Source organism: Homarus americanus, unplaced genomic scaffold (assembly GCF_018991925.1).
Source record: "Homarus americanus isolate GMGI-L3 unplaced genomic scaffold, GMGI_Hamer_2.0 scaffold32929, whole genome shotgun sequence".
Taxonomy (NCBI): domain Eukaryota; kingdom Metazoa; phylum Arthropoda; class Malacostraca; order Decapoda; family Nephropidae; genus Homarus; species Homarus americanus.
The window spans coordinates 13692127-13713469 of record NW_024737097.1 but is presented as its reverse complement, the minus strand read 5'-3'; the positions used below and the strand labels follow the sequence as shown (position 1 = coordinate 13713469).

The following is a 21343-nucleotide window of genomic DNA, read 5'->3' as shown; positions in this document are numbered from 1 at the left end:
GGAATCTATGAGGAACTCTAGTAAATCATCAACTGGGACCTTTGTAAAGAGTGACGTTACATCAAAGCTGACCAGGTGAGAAGGCCGGGTCACTTGACCATCTGACCTGACCACCAACCGTTGTGTGCTATTTAAAGATTAGTAGGGTCATTACCTAATACCTGACCATTGTGGACCTGGTCTCACCCTCCTCTGTATATATACACCTTGATTTGTATTACTCTCTCTAGTCTGTACTCACCCCTGAAGATGTGAATTACACGAAAGCGCTTGAGAACTTCGTGTTTTCTTCTTTCCTTGTGGTTATCAGCATATACCAAGATCACGCGCACCTACAGTGATTTACTTGCATATATATATATATATATATATATGACACACCCTAATGTGTGTGTGTATATATATATATATATATATATATATATATATATATATATATATATATATATATATATATATATATATATATATATATATATATATATATATATATATATATATATATATATATATATATATTTATTTATTTATTTATTTATTAGGTGTGTCATAAAGGGAAGATCAGCTAAAACTAATGGCCCATCACTTTTTGGTAGATTTTAGTGTATATAAACAGAAAATAATTTCAGTTTCAATATTTTGCAACCTTTTGCTAGGTAAATTTTAGCGTGAAATTTATCGAAAATCTAACGTACAGCTGCATTAGTGCATTACAATTAAATAGTGAACATTGCTTTCTGACTTCATTCTTTAACAACCCAACTAACAATATTTTTTTCTGTTTCAGATTCTGATGCATTTATAAGTTGATAATATTTGCGATGGCTGCTTGTGTCAGGGCGAGGAACCAAAAATCCAGCCATCTCAGTCACTATCTTGGGTCTGGGAGAGAACTCCTGAAGTCGGAGTTGCCTACATTGAGAGATGCTTTGAGATACGGTGTTTTAATCAGGCAAATCAGTGAAAAGAACCAAAGAACTTACACAAACAAAGGCATTGCCAGTGATATGACCAAAGCTGTCTTGGCACAGTACACTCTGGCTAACGCTCAGTTCAAGCCTCCAGTCATAACAAGTCAGAAGAAGATTAGTGAGAGACTGCTAGCCAGTTGGGAAAAGGCAAGAGATATCTCTCTTGGGAGAAGAAACTTGCAGTTAAGGACAGCTTTGCAAAGCAACTGGACCAGTTATTTGACATAATTACTTGCAAGTGCCCAATTTTTCTCTGTCCTGAGTTTGGATGCGATGTTCATTGACTGTAAATCCGAGGCCCACATCTCCTGTATTTATAGCGTGAACTGAAGATTCCTGTGATCGAACTGGCATTTGTCAAAGCACAGAGAGAGAAGACTGGCAGTATAGGGGCTCTCATGATTTCTAGCCAAGATATTCTGGAGTCCAAGAGACAGGAGGCTGCCTCAGAGAGACAGAAGAGGAGAAGAGTTGCCGAGGAAAAAGACTTGAGAAGGCCCAGGGTGAGGTAAAAAAGGCCGATGATTGGAGTCAAGCTGATTCAGAGTTTAATGACTTCCCCATGGCTGATCTGAGTGCTGACCAGGAGAATGGTGACTTTGTCCCTAACCCAGAAAATAATAATCCCAAACCTTCCAGGCATAAGATTCGAAATAGGAAAGATATCCCGAGCATAGCTCTGGCCAGCATGCGACACCACACTGGTCTCAAGAGGAAACTGCAGAGATAGCAACAGCTGCCTGGATTGGCGGTGGTTTATTAACACCTGATGTTCACCTGGTGATAGATCATAACAAAGTAAGGAGAGCTCAGGAAACTTGTCAGTAACCTAGAAGAGGAGTTTGATAAGGGGATAGAAAATGGAATCAATTGTTTGTTCTTTGATGGGAGAAGGGATGACACTAAAGTGTTCATGAAAGTTGGAGATTCTGACAAGTTGTTCCCTGCCATGGTGAAGGAGGAACACTACTCCTGCTGCAGTGAACCAGGAGGGAAGTATTTGTGGCATTTCACTCCAGAGAAAGATGACATCAGGAAACCAGCTGAGATAGTGGCAGATAACATTGCGAACTGGCTCAGAGAGAGGAACGTAGACCAGACCCTGCAGGCCATTGGAGGGGACAGCACCAACACGAACACAGGGTGGCAAGGGGGGTCATACAGTGGATAGAGCGGAAGATTGGGAGGAAGCTGGTCTGGATTGTTTGTGACCTCCACACCAACGCGTTGCCACTCAGACATCTGATGCAGGAGCTGGATGGCAAGACTATTTCAAACAACAGATGGTCTGGTCCTCTTGGCAAGATGCTGGACTCTGCCACTGAGTTAGAAATAAATCCGAGCTTTGAAAAAATCACAGTTGGCCCTCCACTCGTTGAGCTTGCACATACTGTCATTGACGACCTGAGTACTGACCAGTACTATGGTTACATGATTTGCAGTGCCATCAAAACTGGGGGTCATGCCTGATAGATTTGCTTACCTGCAGATAGGTCCAGTCTCACATTCTAGGTGGCTCACAACGGCTCTCAGGTTCTGCAGAATTTGGGTCGCTCATCATAAACTGAAAGGGAACCAGCTTCACAACCTGAGACTTATTGTCCAATTCATCGTGAGTGTCTACTTGCCAAATTGGTTCAACACCAAGGTCAAGCCACTCCCGAAGGTCCGAGGCATGTTCTCTTCCAGCTGAGCTCCTGGAGGGAGCCAGCCAAGGAAGGTTGTCTTCAGGATTGTGGAGCAGACTGTGAGGAGATCTTCCCATGCCTATCCCGAGGCAGTTCCCTGCAGACAATGCTCTGTGCAAGGATGAGGAGGAGAGAAGAGTGGCAGCCAAAAAGATCTTGGATATGAGACTTATGAGAGGATCTGGGCACACGAATCAGTTGGAGGACGATTCCTTCAGGCTTCAGGAAGACTCCTGAAGTCAACCAGGGTGCCAAGACCCTCACTTCGATCTCTATAGATTCGATAACATCCAGGCTGGCAGTGAGCCCTCTTACCTGCAGCCTCACCAATGTCTAAGTCAGAGCTTTCCTGGACAACCCCATGCATGTCCTGCCTGGCGCCAAGACACCCAGAGTATAGAGCTGCCAGTACAGCAAGTGAGCGAGGCCAGCAGTCACGGGTACAGCCAGGAGAGGAGGGAAGGCTACATCCGAGCTCAGGTGGTCAGCAGGGAGGTGATGAGTAGAAACAGAAGCAAGAAAGACATGTTCTCTATGGTGTGCAGCAACACCGGGTCGTAGTAGTAAAACCGGTTTTTGTATTTGATGATTTTGTTTTCAAAAGGAATATTAAATTTAATAAATGTGTCAAGATCATTCGTTTCACTATTCTGGATCATTTTCATCCTAATAAATTAACCTGATACATCTACTTTACTTTAAATAAGCTATTTAGTGGTGTTGGTAAAAGGGTGGGAATACTGAATTTTCATAAGATTTCAAGTTAAAATTTACCTAGCAAAAAATGAAAACTTCAAATCTGAAGATATCACATGATTCTGCACATAGAACTACATCATTAATACCATGGGCCGATTTTTCAAACTCAAAAAAAAATTACCGCATGACACACCCTAATATACATATACTACAGTCATGCACCGTTAACGCCCCCCTAGATATGCTATCAAATGGACGTTGTCCCATCATCACATAAACTTTGTATTTATACTTACGTATGTGGAATACTATATACGTATACATCGTGATTTTAAATCACTACTGTAATGTGATACAGGTGATTAATTTGTATCTCTTGTTTCAGTAAATACATGACGCTTATATTAAAATATTCACTGTCTTATAAGGATTCCAGCAATGCTGGGCAGATGGGGGAGAGGAGGAGCAGCCGCGGGGGAGGGAGGAGGTGAGGTGGTACATTGGACAAAGGTAACGCCCAAGGTCCAATGCGTTTATTTATCAGTTCTTAAGGACTAAGTTTTCTTATAAAGTCAGTGAAATGACCTGGGTGAATATAATTACATTGCTGGGATTTTGTAAGATGGTGATTATTTTAAATATAAACAAGCTATAATTTGCACCAGACAACAATTTTAGTATCTTAATCAAATTATATGCATCTCAGCTTTGCACTAAGGTCATTTATTTTTACGCTTTTAATATGGTGTGTGCATGTAAATGATGAAAATAATGAAGAAATTTATAAATCACCCAAAATACAGTTGAGAAACTTATATATAAAATGTAACACTAATGTACTACAATTTTATCTCTTGAGCAAAATATGACGCTTATATTCAAATTATGCAAATTATATTCTCCATAGTCTGAGATATTATATGAAAACTTTATATTAAAACCCCAATGTGAGGGAGCTGTGGAAGAGGAGGGAGCGGAGAGGCGATATGATTTTGACAGTTGGCGCTACCTGCGTGTTTATTTATCATTCCTTAAGAGTGACTAAGTTTTCATAATCACACCCAAACAACCTGGATGAAAATAACTTACATTACTGGGATTCTTGTAAGATAGTGATTTATTTGAATACCTGTATAAACAAGCTATATTTGCAATAAACATAACAATTTTACTACCATAACCATTTAGTACATGTTCAGTACAGGTTTGCACTTAGGTCCATTGTTAACCGAGGGACCACTGTATTGCAGTGTACTTGTACTGTACAATATTGACTAAATTTACTAGATAACGTACACAACTAATGGTTGGTAAAACTTGTCAAGTAAGTGAGTGTCAAGTCTGTCAGTATGAGTGCTTGTGTGAGTGCTTGTGTCCCCAATCATAGGAGTCCGTTTTCTCTCGCTTCAGGATGCCTGAGTCCTCCGTTTTCTCTCAATCTTAGAGTGCACCAAAGATTTCGTTATTCCTTAGTAATGACACAGTTTGATGTAACCCCAATTGCAACTAGGGTTGCAATTGTTGAGGTAACTAGGTATGCTCTGATTACAGCAAATGTTGTTATTCAATTTGTAGGTGAAAGATTTTATCCTCAATAGATGTAGGTTAACATTACACCTGGAGGCAAATGCTTACTAAAGCCTAAGGAAGGAAAGATATTCCTTTAACACATAATATCTGGCCAGTATGGGAAGGATCATGTGTCTCCGCCAGGGGGTGGGAGGTGGTGGTCCAGCAGGCGTCCGGAAGTGTTTTTGGGGGGACACGGGCGTATATGATCGGACGTTGTTCGGTTTGACGTTAACGTGCATGACTGTATATATATATATATATATATATATATATATATATATATATATATATATATATATATACTACACACACACACACATAGCATACACACACCACAGTATTACCCGCTTTCTGCGGTTTTACTTTCGCGTTTTCTCATTTATGCGTGCCTCGCCGAGAACCGAACTTTCACTTTCTGGGTTTCATCTGCCGCCATCGCAGCGCCCAGAGTGTCGGCTTCCGGCAGCTATTTTAGGTCGCCCCACCGCCTGCTCCGCCCTCCTCCCCTCCTCGCCTCCGCCTGGCCAGCTGCAGCCAGCAGTAGTTTGCGCAGTGCGCTTCCTGTTGCGTGCTCACTGGCGTCATAGCGTGTCGGACTGTGATTAGCCGCGCGCCCTACCTCCTCCGCTGCTAGCTGTAGTGGTTTAAAGTAATATAGCGTGTCCACCGGAGAGAGGAGGGAGAAAACGGCTTGGCGCTTGACCTGGCATGACAGTTTCATCCCTCCAGGCCACACAGTGTATCGTGCATCCATTGTTCTGTGAAATGGCTTCCGCCCGGACATTCACGCCACCAGAGAGGAAACCTTTCGCACCTGGACCCAGCAGCCTAAGCCAAAGAGATACGGCGTTCCCTAAGCTACAGTGAAATAACATAATTCGCGTTGGAAAAGGAACCACGTCAATACCGATCCGCGCATAACATGGAGTCGCGAATCTCTGATTAGGTAACAATAGAAAGGATGCAGCCAAGATCCAAAAAGCACATAGGGAATCACAAAAGTCTGCAGGTGCTTCAATGATCAATATTGCCAGAACAAGGTGCTGCTAAAAGATTGGAGAAAAATTTTGCTGGTGAGTTACTTGATTGCGGTAGTAGCGACGCCAACATGGCGGTGGACCGCGCGATCCGTTCAAATGCATACGTGAACTGTACTTGCCCAGCAGTGTCCGCGTAAGATGGGAGATTGCAGAGCCCAAACCCTTCAATGCTTCCTCTGGATTTGGCTGCACCGGTTTGAAAGAGAACTAATATCTTAACATCAACGGCCAGGTGGTGATGAGGCGAGTGCTGACCGTGTGGCTGACAGATTTTCCCTCCCGTTCTTCACGATGAGGTTATGGAGGAAGGGCAGTACACTGGCGGCAGGTGTTCAACATGGGCCGAATCCGGCCTGTTGGAAAAAAGCTGCCTACCAAGACCTTTGTTGATCTGCCAGCAGTTTGGTCGGAAGATTGCAGAAGGCGCATCACCGTCCTCTTTACCACCAATGCCTCGGTACCTGTAAACCAAAGGATTATCGGTGGAATTCACACAGCCCGCAAGCACTTGCGCCTACAAGAACATTGGACATGAGCAAGGTGTGGATGTTCTCTGCTCTGTCCTCCTGGTTTAGTGACTGTTTCATTCGGCGTGAAGAAATTCTGCGAGCAAAAATTTCCATTCAAGATTTTGTTGCTCCTTGACAGCCTTACCCAGGACACTCGCCCTACTTATGGATCGTCCACTAGCAATAAAAGTGGTCTTCCTTCCTCCCAACACTATGTCCATTAATCCAGCCCATGGACCAGGGGTTGATCTGCAATGTTAAGCTGCATTCTCGGCAAAAATTCAAGCTCCTGAACGACTGTACCCTTTTGAGGATGAGTGCATAAGCTGGGTGACACCAATAGCCGAGTAAGCGGCGAGGACAAGGAACTTGGGAGGTGGTGACTCAAGAAGTTCTGTCAAACAGTTTTGGAAGAAATTGCGTCCAAACAAGCTGTGAACTTGCTTGGTGGAGAGCATAGGATCAGCTGTCTATGAATTCACAGACTAGATCCGCGCTGGGCATGTGTTGCAGCATAACAGGTGAGAAGGCGGAGTCAGCCTGTGACTCAGTGAGGTTCAGTCTGTGACGAGTGGCATTGGACCTTGCAAGAAGCTGCGCTGGTAATTACAGCTGAAGGCTTCTCCGAGACCTGCGAAGACATCCTGGGTGATCAGAAGATCCTGAAATGACTGCCGGCGAGATGTTGGAAGATGAAGTAACGTCAGTGAAGAGGAGGTGGTCGTCAATCCCAGAAGAACACAAATTGCGCATAGTAATAGGGTGCCGCCAGTGGCGCAGAAAGTACAGCTCTTCCTTTCCAGCGACCATGGCGATGGCTATGAAGTCTTCCATACCCGGCTGGTGCAGGCTGCAGGGCCGTACATCAAGGTGTATCAAGACAACATCAGCACTAGCCGTCAAAAAGCATTACCGAGTTCTTCGCCCGCAACCCCACCACAGCCAGCCAAGCCACCAGTATTAGTGACAGTGAAGGTGACTTTGAGGATCTATAGCGGATAGTGATGTTGATTCACTGAGGGCCAGTAATCTGCCCCTCTGCCTCGGAACCAACCTCCATCATATGCCGACCCATCTCTTCTACTAAGTAAGTGTTACACCCAACCTTTAGTTTTCCCTAACCCTAACCTTTATTTTCCTAACCTAACCTCTTCTATATTAAGTGTGTGTGCATACCATCATAAAAGTTAAGATAATATTTTTACTACAACATGAATTTATTAACCTTGTCCAAAAATTAGGTTTAGGAGTCGGGCCAGTCTCTGTGGAATTAATCCTATGTTCTGTTTGTTTCACTTTAGTTTCACTGCATAGTACCTGTGGAGTTGTTCCCATTTTCCATTAGCGAACATCAATATATATATATATATATATAATATATATATATATATATAATATATATATATATATATATATATATATATATATATATATATATATATATATATATATATATATATATATATATATATATAATTGAATTTTATAAACCTTAGTGATAATGTGTTACACAAATTTATTTGTCAGAGGCCCAAGATTGAAAATGCTTTGAAAGCATTCGAGTTAGATGTAGGATAGATGATTAGTGGGTCCCATATTTTTTACCTGACTCAACATGACTAGTTACGTCGCCCTTTTTTTTAAGCTCCTTTTTTGTTTGTGTTGGTGTTGGTGTGTGGATTAGTGGATGTCATGTTTATGACCTGACCTCATGTTTAGTAAGGTCACCCTGTGTACTTAAGCCTCTCTCAGTCCTTGTAATTCAGTTGCTTCTGAAGATGTCTTGAATAAAGACAAAGGCTAAGGTGCTCCATTGTTTTCCTTTTTCCCTGTGTGATTTTATCTATCATTATTAAGAAATTATGAGTTGAAAAATAACCATAACAGAGCTAACACAGCAAGCAAGAATATGTGATATGAATTTTTGCTTGGACCAAAATTCTTTTAAGTAAGGGTAGCTTCCGTTAAATAAGAAAGAGATGTTAATTTAGGAAATTTGTACCTTGAACATTTGTAAAGCAAAGGCCACCTGTATATGTAGTAGGTAAATGGAAGGGGTTTCTCAGACATATCTATTGTGCATTGAAGTAAATGGAGTTGTGCAGATATAAAAATATCTTGAAGAGGGAAAATTTGTGTAGTTCTCATATCACTAATGATCACTAATTTCCTTATGTTAATTTGACATTATTACATATGATTATATTAAATATGGTGTCGTGTTTACAATAATTTTTTTCTTTCTTCTTTTCTTTTTTTAAATCTAATCTTGCCTGAAGTTACAATGTGAAATTTTACTGTCAGGCGATGTTGGAGGACAAGATCAGAGCTACAGACTATGAAGCCACAAGTGAAGCCATAGAAGAACAAGTTGCCCACGAGAGTTACCTCCAGTGGCTACGGGAAAATGACCAGAGATCCAAAGGCCAGGTAAAGGTTCCTGTTCATCATTAACACTTTAAACTTGAAGACTCCAGTTCATCACCATCATCATTTGGGAGTAAAGATTTAATTCTAGAGTTTGAAGAACTGATACCTTGACAAACAAATAATATCTCCTTTAGATTTTTCTCCCACTTTGTCCTCCTCATAAACTATAAACTAATTTTATCTGTTACTTTCATCTGTAATTGTTTATATATACAGTCAGTCCCCGACTTACGACGGGGTTAGGGACCGACGACCAGGTCGTAAGTCAAAAATGCAAAAATAATACATAGAAATTCTAAAAAGAAATACGGTACAGTAAAAGTAATCAATAATGAAAAATGAATAAAGTGTTACTGTGCACTTACCTTTAATGTAGTCAGCTGAATGCACACCGGGCCTCAATAGTTTTTTAATTAAACATGGAGACTACATTAATTGGATGAAGCAGAGGAGGAGACAGGGCTGGGTGGGTCATCAATTTTGCTTTCTTCAGACTGGCTAACATGCTTGTTGAAGGTATTGGATCATCTTTAGGGAGTGAAGAGGCAGCAGTGGTGGGGCGTGAGGAGACAGCAGTGGGGGAGACTTCTTAAAATATATGTCCAATTTAGACGACACAGTTTGCCTTTTCTTTTCATTGTAAATCTCTCTGTAGCAAGCAAGTGCATCTTGGATCATTCTGTCAACTTTTGCAAAACGCTCAACATTTTGATCCATTTTGTCAAACATTTGCATCCCCTTATTAATAGTAGCCAATGCCTCTGCCATTTGTTTCACTGAAAATATTTTGGGGGTGCAGGTTCTTCTCTACATTTTGTCTCTCTTCTTCCTCTGCAATTTTCTGTGCATCCAGTTCAATAAGATCCTCGTTACTTAGCTCTTCTGCTACACTTTCAACCAACTGCTCAACATCTTCATTATCAATTTCTAACTCCAGCTGTTTACCCAACTCCACTATCTTGTTACTAATCACAGAAATTGCTTCATCTTCATTAAATCCTTTGAAACTGTTCACATATCTTTTCAGGACCTTCTTCCATATTCCATTCATGCACTGACCTGTAACCTCATCCCATACTGCAGCTATGTTCTTTATACATTTCAAAATGTTGTAGTCCTTCCAAAACTCTCTGAGCGTTTTCTCACCTTCAGTAGCAGCAACAGCCTGAGTGAAGGTCGTACGTAAATAATATGCTTTAAAAGCAGCAATAGCACCTTGATCCATGGGTTGGATGATAAAGGTAGTGTTAGGTGGAATGTAGACTACCTTGACATCAGGGTGCAGGTTGCCCAGGTGTGGTGGGTGTCCCGGAGCATTTTCTAAAATTAATAAAATCTTGAACGCAACCCCTTGTTGCAGACAATACAGTGTACTCTTTGGCTTGTGGATTGAAACAACTCAGGGACCAATCCTCAAACAGTGCTAGGGTCATCCATGCTTTCTTATTACTGCGATAAAACACTGGCAGTGTGTGCTTGCTGACATTTGTAAAAGCCCTTGGGTTCTCTCAATGATATATCATGAAGGGTTTTACCTTGAAACCAGCTACATTCCCCCAAGTGTGATTCGGTTCTTGAATTCCTTGAATCCCGGCATGGTTTTCTCCTCTTTGTGGATGTATGTCCGTTCTGGCATGCACTTCCAGAATAAGCCAGTTTCATCCACATTAAATTTTTGCTCAGGCAAATAATTTCTCTCTACGATGACACGATCTAGCTCCTCCTTAAAAGCTTTGGCAGCACCCACATCAGCACTTGCTGCCTCTCCACTCACCTTTACACTGTGCAAACTGTAATGGTTCTTAAACCTTTGGGACCACCCACGACTTGTTGTGAAGTTTTGACTCATCTCCTGCCTGCCCTTTCAGGGTTTCGAAAAGGCTTCTTGCCTTAGCCTATATGGTTAGAAGGCTTAAGGGTACACTCTTTTGCAACTGATCTTCCATCCACATCATAAGTAATTTTTCCATCTCATGAAGAGGACCTTGTCTTTTTTTCATTATTATTGTTCCCTTTATAGGTGCTGATGCTTTCACTACCTCATGAATTCGTTCCTTGTCCTTCAAAATTGTTGATATTGTCGAGTGAGAGAAGCCTAGGTCGTGTGAAATGGTTACTACTTTTTTCCATTTTCATATTGCATTATTATTTTCATTTTCATCTCAAAAGTAATAGACTGTCTCTTTTTCTTCTGAGCACCACCAGAACTCTCACTTTTATGCTTGCCAGTCATTTTAAAGGGAATTGGAAACGAAAATATTGTCAGTACACAGTGCGATCACTAACGACAACAACCACCAACTGAGCGCGCTACGGCGTGGGCGCTGTACACCATGAGGTGGCCCGGCTCACGCCACGCTGTCGTACGGGACGGAAACTTTTCGGTACAGTACTAGAAAATACGTACTGAATTTGAAAAAATTTTTGTACAACTGCGGCGGTCGTATATCTGGGTGGTCGTTAGTCGAGGAGTACCTTATATATAGAAAGGTGAATATTGTATCCATCCATTTATGTGGTATATTAGCATTATTGAAGTTTCTGCACATTTTGTATATAAACTCTGGTGCTTTTGTTTGCCACATCACTCTTTCTTGAACTTCTTTTCAGTCATTCAACGCATGACAAGTACAGTAAACACATTATCACTGTTTGATCAACGTCATCATTTATTTGTACTTTGATTTTCTCTCGCATTATTAACCTTCTCATGCAGTTTTTACCATCTTCCCATCTTCATCTTAGAATTAGTGTATGTTTTGTAATTTCTGTAATATTAATATTGGATAGCTGCCTGTGAAAATTATTCTTTTATCATTATATATCATCTGATTTTAGCTTTAACATACATGACACAAGCTACAGACAGCAAACAGTATATGGTTAGTACAGAGTATTTTTTTTACACTTTATATAATTTATTTTATTTATTAATTTATTTATATTTTTAATTTTAGGTTTGATTACATTGGAGTTAAATTATCATTCTCCTCTCTCTCTCTCTCTGTAGCGATCCCCCTCATCACCCTCTGGCTCCAGCTCCAGCGACCGCTGTCCTCGAGGGCGTACCTCACCACTCCATCAGGCCTCCCAAGCTGAGGGATCCTCAGAAACATCTCGTAGCACTCCTCGTTCCTCCCAGTGCTCCACCGAGCTGGCCAGGCTTTCACCTCGCAATTCCACATCACCTCGTGGTTCTACTTCTCCTCGTGGTTCTACTTCACCCCGTGGTTCTACTTCACCTCGTGGCTCCACATCACCGAGAGGTTCAACCTCACCCCGTGGGTCATCCAGCTCAAAAGACGCAAGTTCTAAGCCTGATCATGATCCGGCAGTTCCAGGCTCTTCAAAAGACCCAATACCTTCCTCCTCAGGGTATTCATCTATAGGGGAATTCACCGTTAATGAACGTGCATCTTTCTTAAACCACCTTCCTCCTAATATATTTGGTAAGTCAACAACAAATTGAGCACATCTCTTAATTGCATGATTATTGAAGAACCTTTTGAATATGTAAGGGATATTTATGGGTACTGATAAGTACTGTAGGGACTTGAAGCCTAGCCAGTAATGTTTTTGTAATAAAGCTAACAGTAATTGGGCTTACATCTATATGCATTAATAACCAGAGCAGGAGAATTATTTTACAATTCTGGACTATAGAATGGATATAAATTTCCTTGAAATCATTCAGAGAAGGATGACAAAGTTAATCTAGACATTACAAACCTTCTGTAGAGAGACATAAAAAAAACTTTGGTTGTATTCTTTTGAGAAATGTAGAACGAGGGGCAATATGACTTAAGTGTATAAGTGGTAGATGGGGTTAAATAAAAGTTGTATAAATAAGGTGCTTAAATTATCAAATCAGGAGCAAACTCCTAACAATGGTTTTAAATTGGAGAAATGTAGATTTAGGAGGAAATTGGCTAAGCATTGGCTCAAAAATATAATTATGGAAAAGTGCAACATGTTACCAAATACCATCATGAACTTGAACTTGTTAGGAAGTTTCTAACATAAATTGGACAGATACATAAATGATAATGGTTGGATGTAAACAGGAGCTGCCTCACATGGGCCAGTAGGTCAACTTCAGTTCATTTCTTCGTATGTTCTTGTTTCTTTTTTTAAGTCTTTCAGCAGCGAGACTAAATATGCAGATATGGTTTATAGGTTGTTTATTTCAAAGTTTATGTAAGCCCTACCCAGCATAGATATGGGGAAAGTCTTGAAGAATTTAGATGCATATATACATGTGAAACGTGTCTCTTGGCTCTGTGCCTAGGTTATTATTATTGTATGTGGAGTAATATTAGTAACTATTTAATATTCACAGGTCTGGAGGTATCAGTTCTATTTCATTTTGTGTATGTACCAAATGTACAGTTGTGGACAAAAAGACTTTGGTGGGGAGGGAGTGTAAGCTGCACCTGCCTAATAATTCTTTTTGTCCACAACTGTACAAAGTGAGCTACCTTATATACTTCAAATTCCTATTCAAATATTTCTGAATTATTATGAGAAATTAAAGCTCTTAGAATAACAGTTTATATAATTCATTTAGTACTGTGTCTTGTGGAGCTCATTTTCTGGTTCTATCATATTCAGTTGAGAATAGAATAAGGTTAATAAGGGAGTGAAGAGTTTGCTAATTTATTACCTTTGAGAAAGAAAATTCTCCTGGTCACTCATCTGATTCACTTTGCTAAAAAGTCAACAGTATAAGTATCAGAAGTTGCCTAAAGTCAAACAGAGGATCGCTGAATGTCTGTGTGATGAATTGATATCTAATTAACTCCCTTCTTTCAGGACTAACCGAATACTCGAGTGCAGAAGCCGACATACTAGCCCAGGTGCTCGCAGCCAGCCAACAGGAATACCTGGAGTCACTAAAATGCAGGTCCAAGGATGACAACTCAGATTCATCCTCCTCATCCTAACACTTCATCCTTCAGTAGAAAACATTGCCGTTTTCAAGTGTGCATTTATAGTCACGTCGATATCAAGTCAACTTTAAGTGGCAACTGTATTGGCAATGCAAGTTTGTCTCAGTAATTGATTTGAGATATACTAGGAATGTATGCACTTAATATATATACTTGTGTATATATATATATACACACACATATATATATATATATATATATATATATATATATATATATATATATATATATATATATATATATATATATATATATATATATATATATATATATATATATATATATATATATATATAAAACAGGCATTTCCACATAATCTTATGTTATTTTGAACTGTACAGGTACTTTGATTGCAGTTAGTGTAGTGCATTGATTTGTTAGGTATCAATGACAAGGTCGCTTCACCAAAGTTTACACAGATGATTATCGGTAATCTCAGCAATATGTACATAGTCACCTCCATCGTCATTAGTTAAGGCTGCTGATGTTGCTTATGCGTTTCAAAAGTTATACCAAGTTAATTTGGACTTAATATTTAGTTTCTGTTACTTTAGAGTAATGCTTGCATAAGTAACAATTTCCTGAATTACTGTCACTGGAAAATAAGTTTACTAGTTAAGCCAAAACAAATATATCTAGGGCCTATCATGACTTGAGTTAACTAGATGAGCCAAAACATATATCTAGGGGCTGTCTTGACTTAGAGTTAAGCATTCATAAGAAAGACACAATGACTTAGCAATATATGAGAGAAAACTGGCCTTTTCTTCCCCTGTATTGTAACTGGCCAATGAAGAGTTTTGTGATAACCAAACAATCAACCCGTGTCTTACCAGTAACAAGTTTTACAACAGTAATAGGCCTTCAGCTTTGTAGTAGTCCCATGCATTTGATTTTGTGTTTATATAAGGAGCCAGGGTTAAATTTAAGACTAATTAGTGATTGTAAGTCTTGTGCTAAATTACAGGTTTTTTGTGTACAGCCGGAGCCCAGGGATGTACCCCAGTCTCTCTACTCATTGTGAATGATATTACCAGGTTTGTAAACAAATTGAAATATATATATATATATATATATATATATATATATATATATATATATATATATATATATATATATATATATATATATATATATATATATATATTATATATATATATATATATATATATATATTTTTACATGGACTTCATCAAAAGTTATGAAAAAACAAAAGTATATTAAACAAAAACTTACAACTTAATTTTTTGGAAAATTTCTCATAGGTTTTCCAACAGTTTAAGGTCAGACATCTTGGGCTAAACTCCCGGTTATTTAGAATTTTAACAAAAACCCTGTATTTCTTGTCTTTTATCATGGTTGTTGGATATAACAGCCTGTGTCATCTCAATCCTTGGGGAATATGTGTGACTATAGTGTGACTTGTGAGTATAAGAATTGAATGAAGTTATTTTATTAGAATTTATATTCGTGTTCATTGGTATATCCAGCCTGGCTTAGAGCAGCCCATGCAGAATCTTCCTTAAAATTTGGGATTAATGATATTTATATAAACTGTGATACATTTACTGCAAGAAGTACATCTTTAAGATGACTTCTGTATGCAACTGAGATAACATCAGCCACCAAAACTGAATTGTCTGTCAGGTAATTTTTTTCTCACAAATGAGTGACGGTGGCTCAAAAAAAAGAAAAAAAGAAAATCACTTCGTTGCTAACTGTAGTGAACTTCAGTTGACATTTGGAATATTATGAAAAATTAATATGATTTAGTAGTTATATAGTTAGCTCTTGTTGGCATTTACTGCATGATGTCAAGTTTCTTGGAATATACTTTACTTTGACAAACTTTTTATTTATTTTTATGAAAATTATGAAAATTTTACTTAGCCAAGAAAAAATAATTGTTTCTACTTCAGAGGCCAATTAAGAATGATGGGTAGTTACAATGTGTTTTTTCTTTCTTTACTTTCTTTCTTCATTATGTCTATCATGTTATTGCATTACTTCCTTCAACTGAAGTTCAAATATAAATGTCCAAATATGTAAAGTTAGACGGGATGTACCAATCCAGGAGTGATAAACTTTTTTGCCTTTTAAAAACCTTCAAGGTCCTTAGTTTTCTTGGGGTCACTGAGAAAGTGAAAATAAAGATTTTTTACTTGTGGCCCTATTTATTGTAAGTTATTTGTAACTAATATGCAAACTTGTAGATTATTCAGCAGCACGTTATTCATATTATCAGTGACTCAACATGATTGCATAGACTTAAGAAAAAATAAAATGATTGACAAAAAAATCATTAAAGTGCCAGCATATTGTCTTCATTGTCAGACCTTAATAATCATTTCTCTTCGTGTGACTCTTACCTTTTATGAAGTAAGTTAAAGGAACAGTGATGTGGTAACAAAAAAGGACTAGATGGCAAAATTTACAGTTTACACATTCTTGTTGTAATATTTCTTATTCTACCTCAGCCACTAGATACACATTATATCCTGTATCTCTCATTTCTATACTGGTCTTTATGTTACTCATATTTGGTAGTATGGCTGTACTAGTTATTACATGTCAGCATCCTGGTGACTTAAGATATACTCTTCTGAGGGCTGATGATTCTATTTGTGCCACTAGTCAATGATACTCAAACTTTGTGCTTCTTTCTTCAGAGATCTTAAACCCTGTGTCCTCATGGCCATCTCTCTGTTTCACAGGGTAACACCTTAGGGGAGTTTTACCATGTGTAGTATAGTGTCTTTGTAATTTCAAGCTACACCATATTCTGTTCTATTATCTAAAATCAATGCCAGTTTTTTGCTCTTTTGTTACCTCATTTAATTATTCCTGTACATTCACAATAGTTTTCTCACATACCTTTCCCAATTGTTTCATAATTCTCTTAACACAATTGAACTGTGTGCATAAAAAAAACTCGAGCTGCCATCCATTCCTAATTACTGAACACCAATATTCATACTTCCTACCTTAGTCTGGTAAGAAAAACCATGTTGACACAAAACCTCCCTGTCTTTTCACTGTAAGTGTGTATGAGTTGTAATGCCATGATCTTTCTCGCTGAAGCTCTACACTGAAAATCTCCGTGCTTATCTATGAAGTTTCCTCTGGAAATTTATATATATGAACTATTCCACTGTCATTTCATATTCACTACATCATATTGTGTAGATATATTAGTTGAAACATTGTAGGCTTTTCATCTGGCAGTGTATTAAACTTTCATGATTATTTGTAATATTAAGGTTACTCATATAATTTTTCCTGACACTTTGCAAACCAGTACAGGGTATTCATCACATGTAGAGTATTTTAATGTTATTGATCCAACACTCACTGTCTGCCTCTTGATAATGGTGCAATTATTATGAAGCAAATTCTCATGTTTATTCACAGTGAAAAAATTGAAAAATCCCATACCTTATTAATGCGCTGACGAGTTAACCTTCTGGTACTCTTGGCCATGGTTGGAAATCTCACCTCCTCGCAGTCTTTCGATGCAGATTGTGTCGGTAACAGGACTGGTTTTCAACTTTAGTAAACGTTGGGTAGGGCAATCCAAATTACACCCTTAGAGACACTTATGCCAGCCCATGTGGCTAGTGGGAGGAACTTACTAGGTGGTTGATAGGGCTGGTCCACTGTTCCTATGTTTCTGCTTATGGGAGGGGTACTGTCAGTGTGAAATATGGCTGAGCGGGAGGGGTCCCTCTTAACGACGCAATTTGCGTCAAAAAACCACGAGAGGGTTAATGAAGCAGGTAGGGAGGAGGTAATAGAATGAGAAGAGTCAGTGATTTTGGATTGTGTTGAGTTTGTGATATTTAGGTAGACCAACAAATTAATCGAATCTGATCATGAATGGGGTAATAGTGTATCTGTGCTTTCTGTTTGACAAGAGCAATCTCACTGGGCACCTGCAAGTACCAATAAAAGCCAATTTACGAATGCTTTGGACATCCTCTACCAATCATTGCACTGATCTTCACTGTTTTATAATAAACATGAAATTTATAACTAAACTATCACTTAGGTCAATTTTCCTCCTAAATGTGCTCTCAGCTTCTTTGCTTCAAGAGGAATACATTCTACATATTGAAAGGCATGACTGTCTCCATTAACAGCCAACATTGACTGTTTGGCAGGTGGTTATTTATAACATTTATGTAGTTTTCATATGCAGAAGATTGCTGTGTGCACAAACTTATTTCTGTTTGCACTCAAACATTTTTATAAAAACAGAGCATTTCGGGGCTGCCAAGGAAAGTTGATACCGTACGGTATTTTCTTGGTGGTCAAAGACTCTCTCTACCCACCACCCAAAATCCCACTGTCAATCAGTTTCATCTCTTAAGATCAAACAAATTCAATGCAACAGAAGTAGAAGGTTGAGAGTTTACAAGAATTTAATTTGCATTAAAATCAAAGTAAAAATGTAACAAATAAAAATCAGAAAATCAACTGTCCAAACAAAAAAAAATCAGGAAAAATCAAGAATAGAATAACAGTCTTTATTCATTGCTGAGATAAAAGTGAGATTAATGGAAGGAATGACAGAAGTAGAAGATAATTCTAAAACAACATCCCTGTGCATAGTGCACTCCATGCAAAATATTGTACATGGTTACTGTTTGCCACTTAACCCTTAAACATGCAACTATTGATGAAAACAAGGTCAAGAATTTTTCCTTTACTTTTTGGAGACTAAGAAAAGTATATAAATTTAAAAATAAAAAAAAAAGCTTTGTATTTTTCTTACTGCAACCTGAGCATTGGAAACTGAATATGATGCTCTTGAATCAACTGTACCTATTCGATTCAGCAGTTAGACTGCCACGTTGCATGATTCTTTCCACCTCTCACCTCATATTTTGTTGTTGGTTTCATTATTTCACTGGTTACATATTCACTGGACTTAATTCTGGTACTGTCTTATGAATCAGATTGTTATGGAAATTGTTATGAATGCGGATTTTTTCTTACTTCATTAGGGAGAAGGTTATTACTCCTGTCTGAGACAGTAAGACCTCAGGCCTGCCAACCCCCTCTGCCAGGTGATATACTCTCTCTCACTACTGGCACAAGGGCCCGACTGAGGATGTTACAAGGCAAATATTACTGTTTGATAACATTTAAGGTTACCAAAGAAATGATTGCTGCCATAAATGGCTACAAGAAAGCACAGATTATATTAAATGTACAAGAACACAAGTAACCACAAATGAGGGCATAGTAAGTTCTGTGTAGAGATATGTTAAAAACAGCACAAAAGGTTAAACTAGCTTGATTAGATATTTGTTTAGCTCTTTTATTTGTATTTAATAATAACCCTACACAATCCAGCAGTGAACCTCATACATAGTCTTTGCCATAACTTGTTATCCTTGCATCACTCCTGACACTCCCCATACTCACCTCCTCCCATCTATATACAGCTACTCCTCGACTTACGACCTACTCAACTTACTACTACCCAGTCGTACCAAAAAATTTTAAAATTACGTATTTTCAAGTCCCGACGTTAGTGATCACGCTGTGTACTGACAAAATTTTCGTTTGTAATTCCCTTTAAAATGGCTGGGATGCTTAAAAGTGAGAATTTTGTGGTGCTGAGAAGAAAAAGAGACACCCATTTTAGATTTCCTATGTATTATCTTCGCATTTTCGACTTACGACCTGGATTTGGGTCCCTAACCCCGTCGTAAGTCGAGGAGTGGCTACAGTATTGTAGTTTCCTGTTTTTCAAGTTAATATTTGACACACACACACACACACATATATATATATATATATATATATATATATATATATATATATATATATATATATATATATATATATATATATATATATATATATATATATATATATATATATATATATATATATATACACAGTCAGTTCTGCTATAACGCGATAGTTGTGTTCTTGTAAAACATCGTGTTATAGAAATTCGCGTAATAGAAATAACAGGGCTTATGGAGAAAATAGGGTTAGGTGCAGATTACTACTCGAAATCGAAAAAACTTTAGTAGTTAGCCTAACACAAAGGATAGCACAGTCTAAATAAATGTTATATTCATATCTAATAATGAAATCATACAGTAAATGTAACACTTTACCTTGAAAAAATATGAATATAATTTGATGGGGGAGAAGGGTGATTTTGAGGTAGATAACACCGAGCTTCTCTTCAAGGGTTATAGCCTTTCTTTTACGATCATCACCGGGAATGCGATCACCAGAATGCTTATTGGAGATATTCTTCTTTACCATATTCACAGTTAATACCACAAAATTGGAGAAATAGTAAGCAAAAATTGCGTTACAGCAAACAAGCGTTTGTGTTATACAAATATCGTTCCTCTATTCATAAATCGCGTTAGAGCCAATTCGCGTTGTCAAAACACGCGTTATAGCAGAACTCACTGTGTATATATATATATATATATATATATATATATATATATATATATATATATATATATATATATATATATATATATATATATATATATATATATATATATATATATATATATATATATATATTGAACCTCACTATCATTCATCATCAACACTGTTTATAGCCATTTTCCATGCTTCCATGGGTTTGCTGTGATTACTTGATAACATTCCATGTTGCATGGTCTCTTGCAGCCTCTATCATCAGGTTTTTATTTCTGAGGTCTTTCCTGACAACCATATGACAACCCATGTCATTCTTGGCCTGCTCCTTGTTCTGCTCCCCTCCACATTCAAATTTATGTATCCCTTCACCAAGTTGGTTTCTTCCCTTCTTTCCACATGCCCAAACCATCTCTGCCTACCTTTATGCAAATCTACTTCAATACTCTTCATACCCTACTGCCCTCTTAGCTCTAAATAGCTCACATTATTCTCATTTCAGCTTGCTTAAGCCTATATACAGTACAGTGTATGTTATCCTCTTTAACTGTTCATGTCTTACTGCCAGGTAACATCACACTTCTTAGACTGGTTGTAAACAGTGCATATATCCTTTCACATGAAGAAAAGGTCTTGTGCAATAATGGCAACAGCTCTCTAAACTTCTTCCAGTCATTTCTGATTCTTGCAACTGAGCTAGCTTTTGCATTATTTCCAATACTGATCATGTCAGCCAGGTAGCAGAACTCATAGACACAATCCAGGGAAATATCCCCAATGTTGAGTTTCTCCAGTCTTCCAAATGCCACATGATTACCTGTACATATAGTGCACTTAAATTTAGCATCATTCAGCAGTCTTGCCATTAACACCACTGCACCTCTTGTGCACCCACCTTCCACACTCACTGGACATTACTGCGTTGCTACCAATACTTATCTTTCATACAGCCTATGGTCATTTTCTACTTCCCACCACAGGTCCTTTACCCACACCACTAATTATTACTTTTGTTTTTTGGCACATTCAATTTCATACCCTTTGACTCCATTCCATCCTTCT

At 38.3% G+C, this 21343-nt stretch overlaps 1 protein-coding gene across 2 annotated transcripts in view; it reads left to right on the top strand.

Moving 5' to 3' along the window:
* LOC121873218 (OTU domain-containing protein 5-like) overlaps window positions 1-14032 on the top strand; it is a 34589-nt gene extending 20557 nt beyond the window's left edge. For both annotated transcript variants that reach the window (XM_042376582.1, XM_042376583.1), the window contains 3 exons: window positions 8784-8909; window positions 11920-12358; window positions 13722-14032. In XM_042376582.1, the coding sequence (XP_042232516.1) occupies window positions 8784-8909; window positions 11920-12358; window positions 13722-13852 (696 nt within the window). In that variant the 3' untranslated portion in view covers window positions 13853-14032. The remainder of the gene's footprint in view (window positions 1-8783; window positions 8910-11919; window positions 12359-13721) is intronic.
* The last annotated feature ends 7311 nt before the right edge of the window (window positions 14033-21343 follow it).